The following is a 23,868-nucleotide window of genomic DNA, read 5'->3' on the forward strand; positions in this document are numbered from 1 at the left end:
AGAGAGGTAATAGCTGGGAAGCCAGAAACCTGGAAGAGGGTGCCCTCGAGGAAGACCTGGGGGGGAAGTGCAGGGTTAACCCTGAAACGGTGACAAGATGAGCTGGTGGTTCAAGCTGTGGTCTGGGACTCAAGAGATCTGGGTTCAATTACCAGCTCTGCCTAAGACCACCTGTGCAAAAAGGGGCAAGTCAAAGGGCCCAATTCTCCTGCCTTGCACCTTATGTTATCTATAGTCAGACAGGGGGGTTGTAAAATGCTACCAACCTAGCATGATACGCCCCCTTTACCCAGTGACAAGCTACAGTCGAGTGGAAAAATCAGGCCTTTAATGTCTGTCTCTAATAAATAATATTTCCTTTCTCTCATCCTTTGTTTACAGTGTAAGTGCTACACGTCATGGACTATTTCCTATGTGCTGGTGCAGTGCCTTGCAAAACAGGGCCCCAATCTGGATTGAGGTGCTATTAAAATACAAACAACAAATTCACTGTAGTCCTTTCCATTAATAATCTAGATGCATTTAGATTTTTCCTTTTAATGCAAAAAAAAAATTAAAAAATAAAATAAAATAACCACACACCTCCTCCTTTCCCTCCCCCTCCGGGTCTATTTCTGTTGTTACTGTTTTGCTTAATATATTTCAACCAAGCAGATTTCCCCCAGCCCTCCCAGTTCCCCACAATTCAACAGCTGAATTAAAAATAGATTCCCTCCTTCCCTTCCTCTCTCCACAAAGAAACAAAAAGAGCCCCCCCGAAGTGGTGGGGGGAAGGGGGATGCTGAGGCAGTCACAATGCTAAAATAATATGCCAGTTCTAATCCTGCAAATAGATTAAGGGAAAAAAAAACTCACACACCAACATGTAGCAACTAGCAAGTACAGTTTCCAGCGTGCGGCATAAACAGATGGGGCTCCTGCCCCATGGAGTCCAGCTCTCCCAGGAAGCAACAGCACAACACACGCTTTATACATCCAGGAGGTCAGCGCTATGCTAAAGGGAGGGCTGTGTTTTTACCAATGGGTTGATTCTTCTCCTTTATGCACCAGGCTTAAGTGATCAGTGTCTTGTAACAGTGTCCTGCGGCAAAGAAACTTACAAGGCCTGGGAGGGAGAAGGCCAGGAAGGGAAGAAGCAGGATTTGGGTGACAGAACCCAAAAGCAGCTTAAGCACTTTAGCAGCCAGCAGATCTGGAAAGGGAAAGGGAGAGCAAAGCAAAAAAACAGAAGAAACAAAAAAACCACAGGGTGTGGGAAAGGGGACAATGAACACTCAGTCAGGGTTGCTGCTTCCTTGCCAAAAGCAAAATACCAGCATAGTTGATAATGAGGAGTTGGACAGAATTCCCTTCCCTGGGAAAAAATAAAAATGAGGTACCTGTTTCCCCCAAAGCAACCATCAACCCCTTCCAGCAGTAAGATCAATGCTCCAGTTACTGGCCAGAGAGTCTCTCTCAACTAAAACAGTCCTAGCAATGATCAGGCCTGGGCAAAAACGAGAATATGGGCTGTATCACTGAGCACTCTCAGGAAGGAGAGGGGCTCTCCCCTTCTGGTCTGCAGAATCACTTCTCCTTCCTCCCTGCAGAAACGGTTGATTTTGTCCATCACTCCATGAGATGGAGCCTTTTCTTGGGCCTCTCCGTGTTTCTCCAGCTTCTTCCATTTTTGGACTGTAAAAATGAAAAAGATCCATGGCAACGAACAGGATGACTGTCAAAATGAAAAAGTTTAACCAAGAAAAAAAAAAAACCCAACAACCCATCCCACCAATGAGATTTGCCTTCCTTGCTAATCCTCCAAGACAACGATCTCTACATTGTGCACCTGATGCTGATGGTCCTCAACATCTGCCACCATTTTCTCCTCTGTCCTCAGCTCAGTTTCCAGAATCACAGCTTTGCCCTCCGATTCCTCAGCCTCTGCTTCAGGATCTGGTGCTGGGTCTATCTCTATGATGGTCTGTCCGTCTTCTGAGGTGCCCTCAACAGCTTGGATGGTAGACGTCAGGCCAGACTCCATGGCCACCAGTTCCACAGGGTTCACCACTGCGGCCACATTAGCCAGGCCACTGCTGTCCTGCATAGCGGCTGAGCTCAGCAGGGCCAAGCTGGAGGACGGATGAAGGGTCACAGTGTCAGATGAACTGGACTTGGAGGAAGACACCACGGTGGCATATCGGAAGAGCTGTGAGGATGGCAAGGTGTGGAGAGTCACTGGGCTGGATCCCTGGCTGATGGTTGCCACTGGAATGTTGCCCACTGAGAATTGCTGTCCCATAGGTGCGATGGCAATGGGTGAGATGACTGTGAACTGAGGCTGCTGGACAGGGGTGGAGGGACTCAAGACTGTGGCTGAGGCCGGGCGCTGCAGACGAGGTCTCTTAGGGGGTTTCGGAGCACTGACTGGCATCAGCACCACGTTCTGGATCGTCTGAGACTTCATCTTCTGATCCCTGGCGAGCTTCTTCTGCTCCTCCAGCTGGCGTTCCAGGTCTGCAAGAAGAATGACAATACAGCATATTCAGATAAAGCTTGAGTCACTGAAAACAGAGGGAGATATTTAAAGGAGCTCCATAAAATCAGCAACATCTGGTCCCACATATTATTTATTTTGCAGTGGGGCATCTCAGATGTCCAATAAGGTGTTTCTCCTCAATCCGCTTCAGACAAAACTTTGTTCAAGACCAGGGGCCAGACTGACAATGGCCCTGCAGCTTCAGCAACCATTCACACCCGTGCAGCGTGGAGGCAGAACACTGCCTTTCTGATCAGGTAGCTTTTTACACGTTTTACACCCACGTTGCATTTGTGTAAATGGCTGCACAAGGTGCAATGCAATGGAGAATTAAGGACCAAGGTCCTTGGAATTCCCCTTGTCTCCTAATTCTGGAGTGGTTTTCTACCTCTACTTATCTGCTCACAGCCTTGTTTTCACTGCCGAGAAGATGGATGCCATTCCTGCACATGCCTGTTCCAGCTAGGAGAAAGCGTGGCAGTGAGAGCTATCTCCTGAGCTTGGTTGGGTGCCATCTCAGGATGGATGGCATTCACGAGCTGTCGCAGGGACTGGGAGTCCCAAGGCCACTCCTGAAGATGGGTCTCCAGCACAAACATAGCTCAGATAAGGATCTTTGGGGAATATAACTGAAAATAAGAAGCAGCATCAGCCATTGTAGAGCAGACCAGAAGTCCAGAAAGGCCAGTATCCTTCCCTCAGCAGTGGGCATACCTTATACTACACACTCCCTAACACCCCTGGCCAATGGCTCACTGGTACACAAGGGACTTTGGGGGATTCCTACTTGATCCCTAGAACGGATGGAGATTCAAGTGCATGTGTTTCATGATGTAATATGTCAATAATTTGCAGTGACACAGGATAACACACTAGTTGCATGTTGGTGTATGGAAAAAAAGGCAAATTTAGGTTTTAAATAAAGGGAGTAACATATTGCTTTGCACTCAAAGTCAAATAGGAAAGTGCATGAGTCACATCAGCTCTAGAGAGTTGTGATGGGACACCAGGTTTCATTAACAAATATTTCCCAGGCATTGACCATACCTGCTAAAGTATAAAGAAACTGCTCTTCTCCCTGCTCTGTTTGGCTTTTCCTGTTGTCCAAAACTTTCTTGACTGTGTCCATCAGGCCAAAAGTGTGGGCCACATTATTCAGGACTGCAGCATCTGCAAGAAAACCCCACATGGGTGAGTGCCTAAAATTAGACAGCCTAAACTTCCAGTCAAGGAGCCAGGCAGATGAGATTTATTTATTATGCCTAAAATCCTCTAGTGCTTTCTATTAAAAGTTCTTCATTTTTCCAGAGTGCAATTCCAGGAGTGCTGGCTGAAGAGGGCATTCCCAACCCCGTGGACATCCAATGATGGCACAACTCTGTTCATATCAAAAGAAAGACCTGTCACTCAAGCAGCTCTGAATCGCTTCACATTAAAGTATCATCTGTATATGTTAGACCACCCCCTACAGTTTTTCTGCCCGTAATGCTGGCAGTGTCATTAGCTCTCCAGCAATAGCGAAGGTTGCACAAGTTTTTCCATTACATACAACTTTCTGAAACTGTCATCTATCTGTCCAAAGGTGAATTAAAAACAATAAATAAAAAATCATGGGTGTAACTAAAAAGAGAATTTGACTCCAGGAGAGGATTTTGTGAGTAGGAAAGGGCCAGTTTTCCCTTCCCGTCTCTGGCCATAACCACTTTTTCAGTAATCCTTTAATATGAACACAGAGGCGGCTGGCCTCCCACCCACCTGTGATCTGGAAGGGAGATTGACCGAGCCTCTGCTGGACACCTTTCAGCACCTCTTCTATTTCTTTCTGGATGTTGCAGACGACCTCTTCCATCAGCCCCACGTCGGCTATTCCTTTCCAGAACATCAGCGTGTCCTCTGGCACAGGAAGAGACAGGAGGGAGAAGAATTCGACACGTACAAGCATTTGGCATTTTCCCGCAAGGCTACATTAAAACCGTTCCAAGAGCAGCGCGCTGTCATGCAGCAGTAACTTTGGAAGCCGGCTTCTAATCTGGCCATCAGGGTGGACATGACATGCAAAAAACAAAAAACAAACAAAAAAAAATGGATCTGGGAAGTAAACATCACTAGTGAGGACTTTCATACAGCTTACGACTTTTAGAACAGTACTTCACTACCTCTGCCTGTCTGCACAAGATACAGTGTCTATGGTCTTCACCTGCTGGCTTGGGGAACTCTGCCTAAGCTTCTGGACAGGTATCAGGAGGGCCAGTGAAGCACCTGTAACAATAGCGCAGGGAGAAAGTGGATGGCTCAGAGAACTGGTAATATGCTATGGAGGGCTTTGCCTCTAGGTCAGTAGTTTGAATCCAGCCATAGCCAAATAGGGACTGAACGTGGCACTACTCTGAAGTTTCAGAGTAGCAGCCGTGTTAGTCTGTATTCACAAAAAGACAAGGAGGACTTGTGGCACCTTAGAGACTAACAAATTTATCTGAGCATAAGCTTTCGTGAGCCGATGCATCCGATGAAGTGAGCTGTAGCTCACGAAAGCTTATGCTTGAATACATTGGTTAGTCTCTAAGGTGCCACAAGTCCTCCTTTTCTTTTTGCTCTGAAGTTGTTCACTGGCCTTTGGAAAATGTGTGGGTGGTCTCTGCCCAGTTCCTGATAGGCCAGTGTCTATTTCATAAAGAGTTACCATGTCATAACAGGCACTAACTGACCTGCTTGGTCATCTCAGCAGAGAGGCCAAGGACTGAATGGGCTTTAGAGACTGAACTCACCCCTTACTCACAATAGTGGGCACCGTGTGTGTTTGCAGGGGAGAGGGGAAACTTGCACTACTGCTGCCTAGGTCAGACCTGTTCTGAGGACGTTAGTCTCCCAGGCTGTAAATCTAGAACCTTTCATCAGCCTTAAATTCACTCCGAAAATTTGGACGAGTGGTGAAGAGCCAACAGACAGTATGAACTTACCCGAAATCTCCTCTGTGTCCTTCTTGATGCCCTCCTCAGTGGCCATGGTGACAGCAGCCGTCAGAGCAGAGTTCCATTCAATCCCCTCCTCCATGCTCTCCTCGGACAATGCAATTTGGGTGATGCTCCCTGCAAAAGGATCCAGAAGAGGAAGCTTCAGCTCTCTCAGCAGCACCAGGAATTTCATGCTCCAATCAGCAGCTTTACTTTCCACTCCCCCAGTGTTTTTCACTCTCTGTCAGGCTATTTGTATCTATAAACCAAACTAGCTAAAAGCCGATCTTGTTTGTTGTCAGTGGAACCATATCTATGAAATGCACTAGGGTTTGTGGATGGAAAGCTGCTCCCTGTCCATAGAGTTAACCAGAGACCCATCCTGGTGTAAAAGTAGCAGAAGGGATCAGAATAAAGGAGGGAACTTAAGGAGCAAATTGGTCAGTCATTTCCCTGCCTTGTCACATTGGGAACATAGGACTCTCCATATCTGATCAGAGCACTGGTCTATCACGACTGGCATCATACCTCATACACTGGCTGTCACTTCAGACTTAGAGGAAAGTAACCTAACCAATGGTATGATAATGTACAATGGGGAGGAAATCTCCTTCCTCACCTCTGCAAAAGATTGGCTTATGCCCCGAAGTATGAGATTTGATCAGCCTTATTTCAGCATTCTTAGTTAAAATGCTATTCGTCATTCAAAGTCTTCACCCAGAGTAATTGATTCATTGACTTTTTAAATAACATTAAACTTGGAAGGACTCTTGTTTTTCATTTTTATTCTGAGAACCAGCCTGAAATGGCAGCACCAATGCAGAAGCCATGCATCATGTCGCTAAATGATACCAAAAGTCAAGGTGTAGGGTTACCAACTACAGCATGTGGAAAACAGGACAAACCAGTAAGACTACAGGTGGACATATGCTGCCAGAGGTAGAAGTGGGAGCCAGCTCCCAGCTGGCTGGGGTTTTAAATGTTCCATTTGTTTATTTTTCAGAGTGAAAAGGCCCATCCAATACATGTCTGAGCCACCAGAAATCCAGTATACTCCTTTTCACATGACCCTCTAATAGGCCTGCAAATAGGACATGCATCAGGAAAACCACTGCAAGCGGGTCTCTTTCAACTGTTTTTTCATGTGCTGTTTTGTGTTCCACACCCAAGCACTTTAGAACAGAGATTGCCAAGAGGTCCGTTACCAGCAGTTTTCCGCTGGGTCCCACAGCTGTCTACATCCACCACCAGTGCATTGCCGGCTGCTCCCGACCCTGAACCTTACAGTGTACAGTTTGTTGCTAGATCCCACTGATCCCCACTCCCAGCAGACTCAACAGGAAGCTTCACCCCTCCCAGGAATCTTTTGAAGCAACTTGGGTGCAAGTAAAAAGTAATCTGAGATGTGGGACTGCACTAGGAGAGAGGTGGTGGTGCACTGCATTAGGACATTGCACACAGAAAGCAAACAGAGATAACTGGACAGTCTCAGTGAGCAGGAGGGAGGAGGGAAGTGCTACAGGGTAACACATGGCATTTCTAGCTGTCTTTCTGTCCCCTACCATCAGCTGATGTGGGAGTCTGCACCACACTTGTTTGTTGCCCCGGCACCGGTGCTCTGGCACTGCTGATCAGGAGATCAAATTTGGTGCTTCGACAGGTGTTGGTGCAAACCTTGTCATGCTGGTAGAAGTCGATTTGCCCAGAGTCCATCATCTTCCTGTGCACAGAATGGGGAGAGAACTATGCAATGAACTCAGCTTGGATCTCAGCCTGAAGAAACCAACAGGTCAGAGGGACAACTATGACTGCATGGGGAGGAAGAAGAACAAGAAACCCATCTCCCTTCCATGAGTCCCCCAGAAGATCTTAATTGAAAAACAGTGGCCCTCATGTCTCCATTCCCCAACTTTGTATACATGGTTCTGGCCCTGTGACAGTACCCTTATGCCCCATTAAATACCATGCAACCCTAACTGTATATGTTCACCACATTAGTTCTGGGATGTAAAGTGAAATCCTGATGCGAGTGAAGTAATGACAAAACTCCAATTGACTTCAGTGGGGCTAGGATTTCACCATAAAGGTCCTGCAGGCTGCTGGCCATCCATATTAAAAGTGATCTGCTGTTCCATCCACTTTTTCTCGGTAAGAGATTTAACTGGCATGTATTGAAGACACAGAGGCAGATGAAATGTCTGCAAAAGATTCTGTTGCTGCACTGGGGAAGTACTGAAGCTGGCTACAATGGTGGACAGTCCTACCTCAACATGATTCCTCCAAGGCGAATGGCTCTCTTCCAGTCCTTCAGGGTAGACTTGCCAGCCAAGTGAACAAAGTGCTTAGGGCTGATCAACTGGTCATTAAACTAAAAAAAACAACAACAAAGAATTCAGCCAGGCAGAAAGACAGATCAACAAAACCAGGAGGGAACATTACTTTACATTAGGACACTCCACAACCAGAAACCATTAGTCAGTTCTTCTAGCCCAAAAAGAAAAGGAGTACTTGTGGCACCTTAGAGACTAACCAATTTATTTGAGCATAAGCTTTCGTGAGCTACAGTTGAGCTACACGTGAGCTGTAGCTCACGAAAGCTTATGTTCAAATAAATTGGTTAGTCTCTAAGGTGCCACAAGTACTCCTTTTCTTTTTGCGAATACAGACTAACACGGCTGTTATTCTTCTAGCCCAATATCTTGTCTCTAGCATCTTTTAAAAGTGGAGGTCAAATCCTAGTGAGGTAAATAGAAAGGAGCATAAACATTGCCAAATTAAATGTAAAAATGTAATAAGAAAAGCCAAAAAGGAGTCTGAAGAACAGCTTGCCAAAAATTCAAAAAGTAATAAACAAAATGTTTTTTAAGCACATCAGAAGCAGGAAGCCTGCTAAACAACCAGTGGGGCCCTTGACGATCAAGATACAAGAGGAGCACTTAAAGACGATAAAGTCATCACAGAGAAACTAAATGAATTCTTTACTTCAGTCTTCATGGCTGAGGACGTTAGGGAGATTCCCAAACCTGAGCCGTCTTTTGTAGGTGACAAATCTGAGGAATTGTCACAGATTGAAGTATCACTAGAGGAGGTTTTGGAATTAATTGAGAAACTTAACAGTAACAAGTCACCGGGACCAGATGGCATTCACCCAAGAGCTCTGAAAGAACTCAAATGTGAAATTGCAGAACTATTAACTATGGTTTGTAACCTGTCCTTTAAATCAGTTACTGTACCCAATGACTGGAAGACAGCTAATGTAACACCAATATTTAAGAAGGGCTCTAGAGGTGATCCTGGCAATTACAGACTGGTAAGTCGAACGTCAGGACTGGGCAAATTAGTTGAAACAATAGTGAAGAATAAAATTGTCAGACACATAGAAGAGCATGAATTGTTGCTCAAAAGTCAACATGGTTTCTGTAAAGGGAGATCATGCCTTACTAATCTATTAAGAGCTCTTTGAGGGGGTCAACAAACATGTGGACAAGGGGGATCCAGTGGACATAGCATACTTTGATTTCCAGAAAGCCTTTGACAAGGTCCCTCACCAAAGGCTCTTACATAAATTAAGTTGTCATCGGATAAGAGGGAAGACCCTTTCATGGATTGAGAACTGGTTAAAAGACAGGGAACAAAGGGTAGGAATAAATGGTAAATTTTCAGAATGGAGAGGGGTAACTAGTGGTGTTCCCCAAGGGTCAGTCCTAGGACCAATCCTATTCAACTTATTCATATATGATCTGGAGAAAGGGGTAAACAGTGAGGTGGCAAAGTTTGCAGACGATATTAAACTGCTCAAGATAGTTAAGACCAGAGCAGACTGTGAAGAACTTCAAGAAGATCTCACAAAACTAAGTGATTGGGCAAAAAATGGCAAATTAAATTTAATGTGGATAAATGGAAAGTAATGCACATTGGAAAAAATAACCCCAATTATACACACAGTATGACAGGGGCTAATTTAGCTACAACTAATCAGAAGACAGATCTTGGAGTCATCATGGATAGTTCTCTGAAGACATCCACACAGTGTGCAGCAGCAGTCAAAAAAGCAAACGGGATGTTAGGAATCATTAAAAAAGGGATAGAGAATAAGAGGGAGAATATCTTATTGCTGTTGTATAAATCCATGGTATGCCCACATCTTGAATACTGCATACAGATGTGGTCCCCTCATCTCAAAAAAGATATACTGGCATTAGAAAAGGTTCAGAAAAGGGCAACTAAAATGATTAGGGGTTTGGAACGGGTCCCATATGATGAGTAATTAAAGAGGCTAGGACTTTTCAGCTTGGAAAAGAGGAGACTAAGGGGGATATGATAGAGATCTATAAAATCATGAGTGGTGTGGAGAAAGTGAATAAGGAAAAGTTATTTATTTGTTCCCATAATATAAGAACTAGGGGCCACCAAATGATATTAATGGGTGGCAGGTTTAAAACAAATAAAAGGAAGTTCTTCTTCACTCAGCGCACAGTCAACCTGTGGAACTCCTTGCCTGAGGAGGTTGTGAAGGCTAGGACTATAACAGGGTTTAAAAGAGAACTGGATAAATTCATGGAGGTTAAGTCCATTAATGGCTATTAGCCAGGATGGGTAAAGAATGGTGTCCCTAGCCTCTGTTTGTCAGAGGGTGGAGATGGATGGCAGGAGAGAGATCACTAGATCATTACCTGTTAAGTTCTCTCCCTCTGGGGCACCCGGCATTGGCCACTGTCGGCAGACAGGATCCTGGGCTGGATGGACCTTTGGTCTGACCCAGTCTGGCCGTTCTTATGTTCTATGTTCTCCTTCAGTTGAAGGAGACCGCAACCTCCCAAAACCATACTTAACCGGCAAGGTAACAGTGGGTGGTTATTGAGAGCAGTTCCTTCCTGAACCCCTTCCAGGAGATCATTTTACATCCTGATGCATGTGATTTGATACAAATATGTAAAACACAATCCAGCACATTTACAGGGATGTTCTATGACTTTTCAGCAGGTGGTCCAAGCAGATCAAGCCGAAAGCACTTTCCCTAGCACTTTTCAGTGCTGCCTTAAAGGTAGCTTTACAGTCCATGAACAAAATTCCTACCATAAACAGGTGCAATTACCTTTGAAGTCAGTGGTAGTTGCTCTCATTTACTCACAGGTTCACAGATTCCATGGCCAGAATGGATGAATGTGATCATCTAGTCTGAATTCCTGTCTAATGCAGGCCATACAACTTCCCCAAAATAATTCCTAGAGTAGAGCTTTTAGAAAAACATCCAATCTTGATTTTAAAAAATTGACAGTGATGAAGAATCCACCATAACCTTTGGTAAATTGTTCCAATGGCTTATTACCCTCCCTGTTGAACATTTACACCTTATTTCCACTATGAATTTGTCTAGCTTCAACTTCCAGCCATTGGATCATGTTAAACCTTTCTCTGCTAGATTGAACAACATAACCCTTCATACCAAAATCAGAGAACTCAGATGTCGGTCATATTGTGCACTGACATACACCTGGGGCTAACTCATTGACTTTTCTGGGTTGCATGCAACAAAGCATTTGGTTTGGCATATGCTGTATTGTAATACGGCCTGTCCTTACTCCCACTGAAGTCAATGAAAGTAATACCATTTAATTCAATGACGCAGTGTTGGGTTAATAACTAACAATATATTTGAGAGATGAGCCACAACCAAAGCTCTATAAACAAATTTCAGATGCAGACATAGGTTTAGATCTGAGTTTGTAGCAGAAGTCTCTCTCTGTAATGGCCTGTATCAGAACAACAAACCTAAACACCTGGAACTTTGGAAAAGTTTACACCCCAAGTTCAAGAACATTTAGATTTGGATCTACCTACAATAAAGATCCAAACCAACTTGGATCTAGATTCAGAGTTTGGAATCAGGGGACTGGCCTCTCTTTAAAATTAAGGTATCTATTCAACATGCAAATTGAAACACTAAAATGGTCAGTGTAAATAAAACCTGATTTAATCGTTTGTTTGGCTTTTAACCCATCTTCTCATCTGCTTCCATTAATTCCATCATCCTCCTAGTTATAAAGTGACGAGTGCTTTAAAAGGAACTTTTTTAAAAATTACCCTTTTAGCCACGCTTAAATCATACTTCTAATCCTTTAACTCCCTTAATTAAATACTTTAAAGTTTAAAGTGATGTACACATCTTATTTATACTAGGCTGAATTAGCTCCGTGTGTCAAATGACACTACACCATCCATGTGGCATGAGCATTTTGCTTGGGAAATACCCTCAACTTTACCTCCCACCAATAACTGAGATATGCCCTCCTAAAAGCCAAGCTGTAAAACACTGAAGCCACAAAGTGCACATCAGCTGCAGGAACCCCAGAGCTCTGCACTCAGTGTTTCTGGCCTGCATGACTTGTCTGAACATACAGAAGCACACACTGGCATTAACCTCAACAGCTTATCGCACTGCCAGCTGGGGGATCCGACAGCAGGATTCCCTTTCCCCAGCCAGCATGTCACGAATGGAATGCTTGAGGGGGGCCTGCACTACTTCAGGAATATTCCCCAATGACCCTAAGAACCCTTCAATGCAAGGTGGCAAAGGGTCCACTGTTATGTAACAGCAACGCCTATCAGACCTGACCACCTTACTATACCTAACACACACAATTTCAGAGTATTTATCCCAAAAGGGTCATGTGAGGTCTCTAATAAAAGCTTATGACATACTGATCCTCATCAGCACTGTGAGATATATGTACTGATCATATATAGAAGTTGTGTATATGTACCTAAAATATGTTTTAGAGCCTTTGTCCCAGGCAGTGTTGACAAACAGGTTTTGCCAGACAAAAGGGTGTATATTCGCCTGTCTGCCTAGGTCCATATGTAGATTAAGCGTCATAAGACAAGACAGTGGAAGCATGTTTTGCATATGGAGTCAATATAAGGATGTGAAGGCAACTTGGAGCCAGCACACGAGGAAAGGAACCTGATTCTGGGGCAAAAACAATGAATTTTGGGAAATATAAGGAGAGGCAAAAAGACTTTTTGTTATCCAGTCACTAAGGAAAACCCCTGGCAGAGAGGGCTTCTTGAATATTTGGATCCTGGTTTGTCTTAGGATAGCTAACTCTGCAAAAGACTGACCCTTTGGGGGTTAATCTACTTGATTATATAGGAAAGGTCTACATTGACAAGCATAGACCCAGACTGTGTTTTATTATTTTGTTTTATATGTAATTATTTCTGTTTCCATTATCCTTACTCACTGTCTCTTAAATCTCAGCCTTTGAAAACACATTGACTATTGTCTCTATAAATATATCTCAGTGCTGTGATGTTATATTGGAGCTGACCCGCAGCTGAATCAAACTGGTGTGAGCCCTCTTCCTTTGGGGACAGCTTACCTGGTATTTTCTGTGAGTATCCATAGACAAGGGCTGGATACTACAGGGCATGGTCTCAGAGCGGCTCAGATACACCTATTGTTAACCTGCAAGGCAAAGTGAGGGCTGGCAGAGGCCTGAGGAGATTGTTTGGGCGGCTAACAGACTCCTGGTATCAGGGAGCGGACGCCCAGTTAAGCACCAGCAAGTCTCTCTCACACACACAGTCCTGGGCACCCCTAGAAACCATCACAACGTGGCTCCAAGGGAGTGTGATGGAAGAAAAGAAAGAAAAAGCAGGACTTTAAACAGGGATCAATAGCAACCCAGAAAGACAAGGGGGCTGAGAACCCTCCACCCTGAGAATCTGCTTGTAGCCTTGCCTCTTACAGAGACAAAACCAACTCCCATGTTTGGGGCCTTGCATGCTGCCAACGCAAATTTAACAAACTCCAGTGTAGAGAGACAGATGAAATTGAGAGTGAGAGAGAGAGAGAGAGAGAGAGAGAAAATACACTGGAAGAAAGAAAACGACCTGCCACAGTCCCAACTTCAGAGAGGGGATCTGGCCAACGAAATCGGGCTACTCTATGGCAAACAAGTTACCTTGACACACTTGACGTTAATTCCTGGACAGACAAACTTCTTCCAGAGAAGGATGGCTTTGCTCTCCCCACAGGTGATGGGGTAGGCAATCTCAATTTCATCGTTGGTTTCAATGGTGCTGGGGTCTGCAGGCAGAAGTATGGATAACATGAGATTTTCATTATTGGGAGCTCAAACCCCAAAGGGAGAGGTGTGACAGTCCAGTTTCATGAGTAGAACACTTCCTAATTCAGCAATACACCTCTTATCCTTCCCAGCCTCATAAAGCCAATGCAGGTAAAGGGTCCATTCTCCTGCAGCAGGTAACTTCCTTCTAAATGGCAACCACCCAAAGAAAAACGTAGATGTTAGCAGAATCTGTCTGAACCAGAATCTGATCACCTACGCTAGCAAAATGCATCCAATGCAAGCACAAAGAAAGGTCACCAAGGGTCTGTAAGTAGAACCACATCCTGTCACATGGGAAATCTCAGTTTAAATTTAAGACATAGGACAATGTTCTGCTCTAGTATCTAAGCAGTGGGTCTCTGCTCCAAAAACCTGTTCCGTGCAGGTGCTGATCTTCTACTGACGTCAATGGGAGATCCACACACATCGAAGGGGCAGAATGCTAGAGTCAAGATTCACTGTGTGTTCTGAGAGAACTTTCCCCCTAGGCTCTTGCTCCTTGGGCTGGCAGGCAGCAATGCAGAGCCAGCCTGCTCAGCTCATTATATTTAACCCAAACCCTTAACCTGTATCAATCCATACAAAGCAAGAAGCCAGCTGTTTGACAGGGACTGGCATAGACGCTCAGACAGTTCCTGTTGGAATCCACTATTCACACAAACATTGTGCAGCTAGCTTCTGTGTACCGAGAAGACCTTCAAGGTAAATTCGTGGTTCCACTGAAACCAATGCAAGTTTTGCCATTGACTTCACTGGAGCCAGGATTTCACCCCCAGTATCAAGAGTCCTAATGGCAACTATAGCACTGATGATCCAGGTGGGAACACCCCAAGACAATGCACTCTACCTCCTGGGGAAAACAACATCCCCAACTGCTGATCCCAGTGGTGAGAGAACCCTAGTGTATTAAAGGTGCAAACCAAACTGCAAGTAATTCTGCAGGAGACATGTTTATGCCCACACCAAAGAGAAACTTACCAATCCCTTCTTCTAGTTTGTGTATGGTATGTGTTTCTACAGCCACCACAGCGGCACTGGTCTCAGAGCCCTCTTCGTAAATCCTGTTGTAAAAGTGTCCATCGATAAACAAACTATATAAATCACGGAAAAATTAAGATTCATAGCACAGGGTTAAAAACCTCATTTCATTTTTTGCTTACTTGTCCCTTAGGGACAAAATCTTGTTTTACAAACTTTTTTGGGGTGGGGGGGTTCAGGTATAAAAAATGAGTAATAATCACCAGGGATTGAAACATGCATAGCTGTTACCAATGCTACGCTCCCCACCCCTGCACTGCTCCACCAGTAAGACTGTTAATTCTCTGCTTTACGTTTATACTGCACCTTTGCCTACAACCTCAGATATACATGTGGCATTTTGCATCACTGTATATCCTCCTTGTGATCACAGACTGAAAGATTCAGTTGTCATGCCTACAGGCAAAGGGACAGAGTTACTTGTTGTATAAATCTGTACTTTTAATGTTATGATTTTTATGCATGTAAAATCCCAGTTCATGTTGTACAAATGTTTTTTGCAATATATTTATTGATTAAAAGGCACGTAACTGGTGGAAGTCATCTGTCCCTAGGAAGAGACTGCCAATGTAGGGTACCATAATACACTACCATCTATTGTAGCTGCCAACATTTAGCACCTTGGCTTTATTATATTTCACAGTAGGGGATGCCAAAGCAGGCACAGATGTTTGTGTATGTCGATATAATTACATTATCACATAGGTGGTAGTTTCCATGTGATCCTGCATTTATCATGCCCCGTTGCCTGGCTCACCTGCATGCAGCTCATTAATCTATCTCCCCAAGCGTTGTTTTAACATTCATATCCCTGAGCAGCCATTAAAAAAAACCAACAAATTACTAGGAAACGTGGAATTCCCCTGTCCTATAATTACACTGGCCCAAAGCTCAGATACCATAGTGGCGGGCCCAGTATGTGGCCCCAAATAGAACAAACTAAGATAGAGGGAGCAGTATTTAGTCCTCAAACAATGACTAGTTTAAGGTCAAACATCTCATGACCCAATAGGGCTAGAAGCAGAAGTATTATAACTTTTTATTTTAAAACACAACATATAATTAATCTGTGGAATTTATGGCTACAAGACATTCAATCTGAGATCTTAGCAGGATTCAAAGAAGGATCGACACCTAGTTATGGATAATGAGAAAATCCAATCTCTGCTTGGGTTTAGGAAAAGGCTTCCCCTATGGACAGGTTATTCGGTAATTGTTCATTATGGAGATTTCTTGCACCTTCTGCTGAAATACTTGGTACTACCAGTGTCACACAGGATACTGGACTAGATCTGACCACAAATCTGATCTAGTGTGGCAATTCCTATGTTCCTAATCATTGCAAAGGGGAGGGATTCTCAGCTTCCCTCTGAGACACCCAGGGCTTGCTTCTAGCTTGGGAATTCCCAAGATGTTAAACCTTAAAGTCACTACCTTATTATGTACGTGAACTACTTTAGGTCATTGTTAGAAGTTAAAATTTTAATCAGTTATAATTTCTCTTTTCCTCTAAGGCTTGCAGAACAGAATCAATCAAAGTATAACCCTTTCAGAAGTACCCCTTAAAGAGCATGCTGAAAATTGACATGCCTTGGATCACATACATGAGATTAGCCACATTGCAAACATACCCACTTCCCACACCTGTGCACTCACATGCGTGTCAATATTTTAGACTATGCAAAGTGACATGGATCACTCACCCTTGCTGCACTGGCTGTAGCTGTAATATCACTTGGGTTTTGGTATCTTCCGGGTTCTCCCCTTCATTTCCTTCACTTGGTACAACCACCACATCCCCCACAGGGACACTCACTTCGGCATTTGCCATCTCTCACATGCAGTCAAAGGGCTGGGTGGCAAGTGTGCTGTAGCGGACAAGCAGAGCCAGCTATTTACCCTGGTCTCATGGGAAGAACAAGAATGCTCTATGGTGTCAAAATGGAAGAGCAACTGTCGCCAGCAGTCCTGCCACAGTTAACAAAATGATATTGGACTGGTGGGAGCTGAGACGCTTACAGAAGAATGATTCTCAATCTCTGAGCAGGTGAAGGGGAGCACTAGTTGTTGATAAAACTCCATGCTGCAGAAGTAAACTGAAGTGCAACAGCTGCCGTGAAAGAGAAGGGGATATTGGGCTTCGGACGATGGGCATGTATAAGCCAGAGAGCACACCTCTCAGCTTGCAAAGCAGGCAGTTGAGACCATTTAGATCTGGTATCAATGAGACACAAAAAACAAGGAACCCCACAGTACCATATTCACAAACATTTTAACAGCAGACAGAATGCAGAGTGGAATTACCTGTACAGTGTAGTTTAAGAACCAAACATTGCAAAATCAGTGCCAGCCAGGTCAGCACTAACCCACATGCTTGGTCTTGGCAGCAGACATGAGCGCGCTGGGAGACGGGTTTCTAAGATGGGGCTAATTTCCTCCTTTCCTTAGTTGCAAGATTCCTAGCGGGCAACCTGATACCATAATCTTTTATTACCAGAAAAATGCACAGGCGAGATCCTTCCCCACTGCATGCAAGCATAAATGTAAGACTGTGATCCTAGTGTCAAAGATGAGTTGAGGAGGGATGGGAGTAAAGATCTTCAGAAAGAAAAGGAGGACTTGTGGCACCTTAGAGACTAACCCATTTATTTGAGCATAAGCTTTTGTGAGCTACAGCTCACTTCATCGGATGCATACTGTGGAAAATACAGAAGATGTTCTTATACATACAAACCATGAAAAAATGGGTGTTTACCACTACAAAAGGTTTTCTCTCCCCACACCCCACTCTCCTGCTGGTAACAGCTTATCTAAAGTGATCACTCTCCTTACAATGTGTATGATAATCGAGTTGGGCCATTTCCAGCACAAATCCAGGATTTCTTCCCACCCCCCCACAAACCCACTCTCCTGTACGATAATCAGACTAACACGGCTGTTACTCTGAAAGATCTTCAGAGTGTTTTACTGAAAGCACCTTGAGTATTTGTTGTGCTTTGCTCGAATACTCTCTAGAGCTCACATGGAAAAATATGCATGCAATTTTATTACTGGAGGAGTTAATTGCTTTTTTTTATTATTATTATCCTTGCCTAAAAAGCATGGAGAGAGGATAACACATTATGTAATTTGTTTGAAGTAATTCAGGCTCCAGTTCAAGATTGTTCTCCTTGGATTTAAAATCCGCAACAGATTTGCACCAGTCTGTCTCAGAAACCATGTCTATTTCTCTACCTCATCTTGTCTAGCTGGCCTCCTCTCTGCTCTTCCCCAGTCTCACCATCCTTGATGTGAGAGCCTTCTCCTCTGCACCTCCTGCCATATGGAATAGCCTCCATGTATGTGTACATATTGATTGTCCCTCTTCACAGAGAGACCCAGGTTTACATTATTGAGTTGCTGGAGGCAGTGTTCTCTCATTGGCAGACCTCCAGCTGTGGCATTCCTTGCCAGATGAGATCAGGCTGAATCTAAGCCTGACTCTGTTTAGGACCAAATGTAAGGCACAACTTACCAAGAAAGCATTTGCTTATGCGCCGACATAAAAAAAAAAAGCACACATCCCTGCTTCAGAAAGAAAGACTAGTTATCCTGTTTCAGATTTGCAGTGTGTTTTGGGACCAATCAGAACATGGCTATAAACATGGCAGAGAAGCGACCCAGAAGGAAGCAAGGAATAGAAACATGATGTGGCCAATGGACAAGTGGCCCAGTAAGGTTGTGGCTGCATGGGATGCACGACTGAGAATTGATCAAGGAGAACATGGCAGGATCCAGCTATCAAATCAGTTCTCCTTTGTTTTCAATATTTCTTTGGCTTAGGTGGGTCTTGTCTGTGTCTAGGGGGAATCCGATCTACAGTCTCTGTAAGAGGGCACTCTGGGAGCTTCATAGCATATCAAAGCACCTAGTGTCAGACGTTACCAGGAAGATGAATCACTTGGGCTCAGGCAAGACAAATCTGCAGTGAAGTCTCCTCAGAGGGCTGAGTTCAGTTGCTTCTGGACCTGGCATACATACAATTGAACTGCAACTGCAGTCCCCATTCAGCACTGTAAATGCCCTAGGAATGGCAGAGTCCTATACCTGATATTTATTCTCCCGCAACTTGTGTGCCCGACATACAGGCAGATTTGGTCCCAGGGGAACAATACAATTCTCTGTAGTTCACTTACTACACATCAGAGGCTGTATATTCTTGGGTCCAATGTTTACTGGCGTCTAGGGTTGGATTTATGAAACTCAGCATAACATTCCCTCATTAAGTGTTCACACATCCCACTGCAGCCAAGGTCACAGGATTAGAAATGTCTCATCCTTCACCCCTCCATATGGAGGTGCACAAACCCTAAAATATTCACCTTTTGGTAGTCAGGCTTTGGAGGGTGAGACCCCACATTATTTTCATCCTTTGGCTGTTAAGATAACATGGTGCTAGATCCTTCACCTGTCCTGGGTAGGGAGGACATATTCACACTTTTTATCCCCAGTCAGAGTCCCAGACCACGAGACCAGTCACCTTTTCAGCAACAGGACAACACAGGACTCAGCCCACCCAGCCAAACACCACTCATCCATCTGTAGTCAGGGTCATAAGGGTAACACCCATGTCTGGGCCGAACAGAGCCCTACATGCACCCACTATACACATACCTTTCACTCTCCAGTCTGGTGTAACCACTAGGGATTCAAAAGGCCCAGCCCCCCCACCTCCCGCAAGGCCTCAATAATCTAACACACAGATGGTCCGAGGATGCCCAGCCCCCTTCACACCTGCATGGCCAGTAGACAACAGGCACCTGGCTGTCCCCAAAAACCTTCACACTGAGATCAGATGGGGCGAGCCTCCACCCTAACAACCCCTTACCCACTGGCCGTCAGGAACTCAGAGAGCGTGAGACCCTCCCTTCAGCCCTGTGTCCCCATCATCCCACAGGGACTGGAGGAAGTGAGGTGCCACCTTCAGAGTCAGGTGCCCAACGGGCCCGAGCTGCGCTGACTCTAGTCAGCGTGCGCGCGCAGGTGGGGGAAGGGGTCGGCCTATGGCGCGCTGGCTGGGAAGGAGCAGAAGGTATTGGAGGGCCAGCCCAGATCCCCTCTTCACCTTGTGTAGTGAAAGAGGAGAAGGGGGCAGGAGCTTTTTCAGGATTGCACCCCCACCCCCCGGCTAGCAGGGCAGGGCTCGGCTCAGGCAGCACAAACTCCCCCCGATGCCACCTGTGGCCTTGGACAACGAGTGGGGAGGGCACGTGCCAGAGGCCACCAGCTCCACTCCCCGCCCCGAAAGGTCAGAAAGGGTCAGAGGTGGGCAGCCCCCGAAAGGTCAGAAAGGGTCAGAGGTCACCGGCCCCCTTTACCTAGGATACCCCGGGGGGGGGGTCGGAGGGCCCAAAGCCTCCCCCCAAGGATGGTCGGGGCCCCAGCGCCCCCGCCGCGGGGCCAGGGGCGGGGCTCCCCTGGGGAAGGGGTGTGGCCTCCCCTCCTCCCGCCCCTCGCTCCAGGCAGGCGGGCGGGCGCCGAGCGGACGCAGCCACTCAGCCCCCCTTCCCCCCCCGCGGCGGCGCGACGTCCCTCTCCCGGCGGCGGCACGTACGGCGGCGGCGCGCTCTGGGGCTCCCCCTCCCACTGCGGCCGGACCCCCCCCGCACTCCGCGTCCGGGCCTGGCCCCTCCCGGCTCCCGTAGCGCGGCGCCCTCCGTCCCTTACCGTCTCCGAACGGCCGAGTCAGGGGCTGGGGGGAGGGGAGGAATGAGCATGCGCAGCAGGCGCGCTCGCGACAGCCCTCAGTCGCCAGTACTTCCGGCCGCCGCCTGCCTTAAAGGGGCCGCGGACCATTTACTCCTGTCTACTGCCTAAGCCGGCTGCGCTGCGCTCTGGGGGCTGGGGTGCGCCCCCCCCGCCTCCCCGGGGTGCCGCCCTCTCCAGACCGGGCCCTGTGCACAGTGCGGGGAGCAGCCCGGCCGGCCCCCAGGGCGATCACGTGGGACCCCTGCCTGGGGGGAGCATCCTCTCCCCACACCTTGCCCCTAGGGTGATCACGTGGGAACCCTGCCTCGGGGGGCCACCCTCATCACACCTTGTCCCTAGGGTGATCACGTGCGACCCATGGCTTGGGGGGAGCATCCTCACCCCACACCGTGCCCCTAGGCTGATCACGTGCAACCCCTGCCTGGAGGATCCATCCCATCCCCCCAGGGGGGCATCCCCATCTTCCTGGGGCCATCCGCACCTGAGACATTTCTTGCCCCAGGGGGATAGCCCAGGACCCCTGCCCTTGGGAGGCAACAAGGAGGCTGTGAGCAAAGGTGCTGCCCCCCCGTTCTCCTCCACGGAGCATCTCCCCTTCCCTGTCCCTGCCAGGTGACTCTGCACGCCTGGATAGCTGGTTCCAGGACTCTCCGGGAGAGGGTGAGGAGGAGGCAGGTGTTAGCATGACACTGGTCTGGTGCCCATGTGCTCAGCCAGCCTGCAGGGGGTTCAGACACCAAGGCAGGTGTTGTCTATGGGGGTGTCCTCACTGCCAACCTGTTCCTATAAGGTTTTTGGCTTGAGACTTGGGCTTCCCAGGGATTCCTCACGGCTGACACCTAAAAGCTCAGTGTTCCCATCATTGCAACCACCTGAGAGTGGCACTGAATGGAGGATGAGGGCAGAGGTTCCATAGGCCTCGGAGAAGCAGCCCTGGGCTGGATTCGCCTCGAGCTGGGAATGAATTGTTTTCCTGGTTTAAAAATAATTAATATGCATAATCTGTTCTTTATTCACATCCCCACCCCCGAAAAAACAAACTGGGGTGGGAGACTGCTCAGCTGAGAGGCAGTTATCCAACGTGGGCAGCTCTGCCATGTCTGCTGTCTGGCCTGTCTCCCCCTCCCCCAAGTAAGACTATAAGAAGGGATCCTGGCTATTCTGCCTAAAAACAGGGGCTTTAGATGAGGACAAGAGACTCAGATGAATGTGGAGGAAGATGGGAAGGTGTCATGACCTTAAGAGCCCTCTTCTGGGAGGCCACACGGACTGCAGTCCAGGCATACTTCCTTTCAGCCTTTATATAGTTGCGGTCAGGGCCACCCCTACATGGTTTGCTGCCTTGAGCAGCTGAGCAAAAAAAAAAAAAAAATTGCCAGAGTGACGGGTCAAATAAACCAACCGGCTGGTCAGCTGCACCATGTGGCCCCCTCCCTAGTTGTTGATTTGACATCCTAACCCTCCCATGAAGGCCAGCCCTGGGTGCAGCCCATGAAGGTTAAAGGTGCCAGCATGCAATGCTCCATCTAGGTAGCCTTGGGTTGGCTCCATGTTCCAGCCCAAAATACTTCATCTTGATCCAGGTGCCATCCACACAGATCAAGATAAACCTGAAGTCTGTGTGAGCCTCACCCCTGCTCCTTGGATCAAGGAGGAGAATCGCACACTAGGACTTTGGGATTTGTGGCCTGGGCCTCGGCCACTGAAGTCATGTCTACACTAGGAAATTGCCCCTTTGCTGTTGAGTCTCAATCATACGTTCAGTAACAGTGCTGAAAATGGTTCTGCCCAGTCAATATTAGCAGTTCACTGGTTTCTGTTTAAGGAGACCCACTGCTGAGCACAGTTTCCAGCCCTGGCTCGAGTTCCTAACATATACAGGACTTTTGCATGAGTTGGAGGGTTGTATGCTAGGACCCGTAGCCTTTGTGGGGTGTACTTAAGCCTCTCAAATCAAGATGGGGAGCATTGCATGCTGGGCCCCGCAGGCTCTGTGGGTTGCTCCATCTGATGCAAACAGGGCATAGATATTGGCCTAATGGCTGGTTGCCACCGCAGATTTCCAGTTAGGTAACGTTTGGGCCAGATACCATCTCCTTATATGTTAAGGCATTAATGACCCCTCCCAGAAGAATATGCCTGTTTCATGTTTGGCAGACAGCTGAGCACAGGCTTGACTAGAAACAGGAGTCTAATAACACTTCACTTTTCTATGATACCTTGTCTCCCAAAGCGCCTCATAAGCCATGTACAGCACAACTGAAATGCAGCTACCTTTGGGGTGGAGAGCAGTAGCCACCTGCCCCACAGCACCCTGCATGACAGTGAGAGAGCCTCTTGCTCTTCTGAGGAGCGCCATCATCAATTCTTTATTGCCTGCACAGAGAGCAGGAAAGACCTTGGGTTGGGAGGTCTCATCTGAAAGAGCCACCTGCAGCAAATGGCACAGAGCCTGATGTGGGCAAGGATAAAGGGCTGAGTCAACCTGCCCAGCGTTGCCCAGGAGTGTGAGGGTTTCAAAACAGGAGTCTTCCAATTCCAGAGGGAGAGATGTAGATCAGGGGCCTGCACACCCCCTCCTCCCAAATATTCTGAGATTTTGGGCAAGACTGGGTTCAGTAAGGAATGACAAGGAAACATGAGGTTGGAAGGGCTGTTTTTAAAAATGTCCAATGTATGGAAAAGAGGCTCAGAAGTATGCACAGCCTGACGTGGATTTCATAGCACACAGCAGACCTGGTTCTCCTTTCAGGCCAGTGTAAATCAGGAGTGTTTTAGAGCCAGGTTTTCAAAACAGCTCCTTTAGGCACCAAAATAAGTGGCCATGTTTCCAAAGGAGCACTCTGCAGGTGGGTGGTTGAGCACTTTTGAAAATCTGGTCCAGAACTGAAGACAATAGCTGTGCTAGCTTCCGCTCATTGCACCAATATCCTTCAGTCCTGCCCTTGGGAGACTGGGTTTCCCAGCCAGCATAAAGTGGACCAAATGGCTCTGTGCTGGCCCTCTTGCAGCCCCTAGTGTGGGTGTTGGTGTGCCAGGGAGGGGGGGTGACTGGAGTGCCTTGGGCTCTAACTAGTCTCAGCTGACTGTGGCATAGAGCAGTGGTTCTCAAAGCCAGTCCGCCCTTGTTCAGGGAAAGCCCCTGGCAGGCCAGACCAGTTTGTTTTCCTGCTGCGTCCACAGGTTCGGCCAATCACGGCTCCCACTGGCTGCGATTTGCTGCTCCAGGACAATGGGGGCTGCGGGAAGGGCGGCCAGTACGTCCCTCGGCCTGCGCTGCTTCCTGCAGCCCCCATTGGCCTGGAGCGGCGAACCGCGGCCAGTGGGAGCCGCGATCGGCCGAACCTGCGGACGCGGCAGGTAAACAAACCAGTCTGGCCCACCACAGGCTTTCCCTGAACAAGCGGCGGACCGGCTTTGAGAACCACTGGCATAGAGGACTCTGGGTTCCTGAGACTGCTCTAATTTACCCCTTGAA

The 23,868-nt window shown here is 47.0% G+C and overlaps 1 protein-coding gene across 4 annotated transcripts; it reads right to left on the reverse strand.

Moving 5' to 3' along the window:
- Window positions 1–521: 521 nt before the first annotated feature.
- GMEB1 (glucocorticoid modulatory element binding protein 1) lies at window positions 522–20,418 on the reverse strand. Of its 4 annotated transcripts, none has more exons than XM_084609641.1 (10): window positions 20,349–20,418; window positions 16,346–16,510; window positions 14,583–14,665; window positions 13,437–13,561; window positions 7,734–7,837; window positions 7,032–7,189; window positions 5,476–5,604; window positions 4,274–4,411; window positions 3,566–3,688; window positions 522–2,496 (listed from the first exon to the last, which is right to left on the reverse strand). In XM_084609641.1, the coding sequence occupies exons 2-10, from the start codon at window positions 16,471–16,473 to the stop codon at window positions 1,793–1,795; spliced, it is 1,692 nt and encodes a 563-aa protein (XP_084465767.1). In that variant the 5' UTR covers window positions 16,474–16,510; window positions 20,349–20,418; the 3' UTR covers window positions 522–1,792. The 4 variants fall into 4 exon arrangements, with proteins under 4 accessions (XP_084465767.1, XP_084465764.1, XP_084465766.1 ...); XM_084609638.1 differs by having other exon boundaries at window positions 14,583–14,695; XM_084609640.1 differs by lacking the exon at window positions 20,349–20,418 and adding an exon at window positions 19,004–20,045 and having other exon boundaries at window positions 14,583–14,695.
- Between the last annotated feature and the right edge of the window lie 3,450 nt (window positions 20,419–23,868).

The sequence above is a fragment of the Lepidochelys olivacea genome (genome assembly GCF_965140295.1).
Source record: "Lepidochelys olivacea isolate rLepOli2 genome assembly, chromosome: 19".
NCBI classification, from domain to species: domain Eukaryota; kingdom Metazoa; phylum Chordata; order Testudines; family Cheloniidae; genus Lepidochelys; species Lepidochelys olivacea.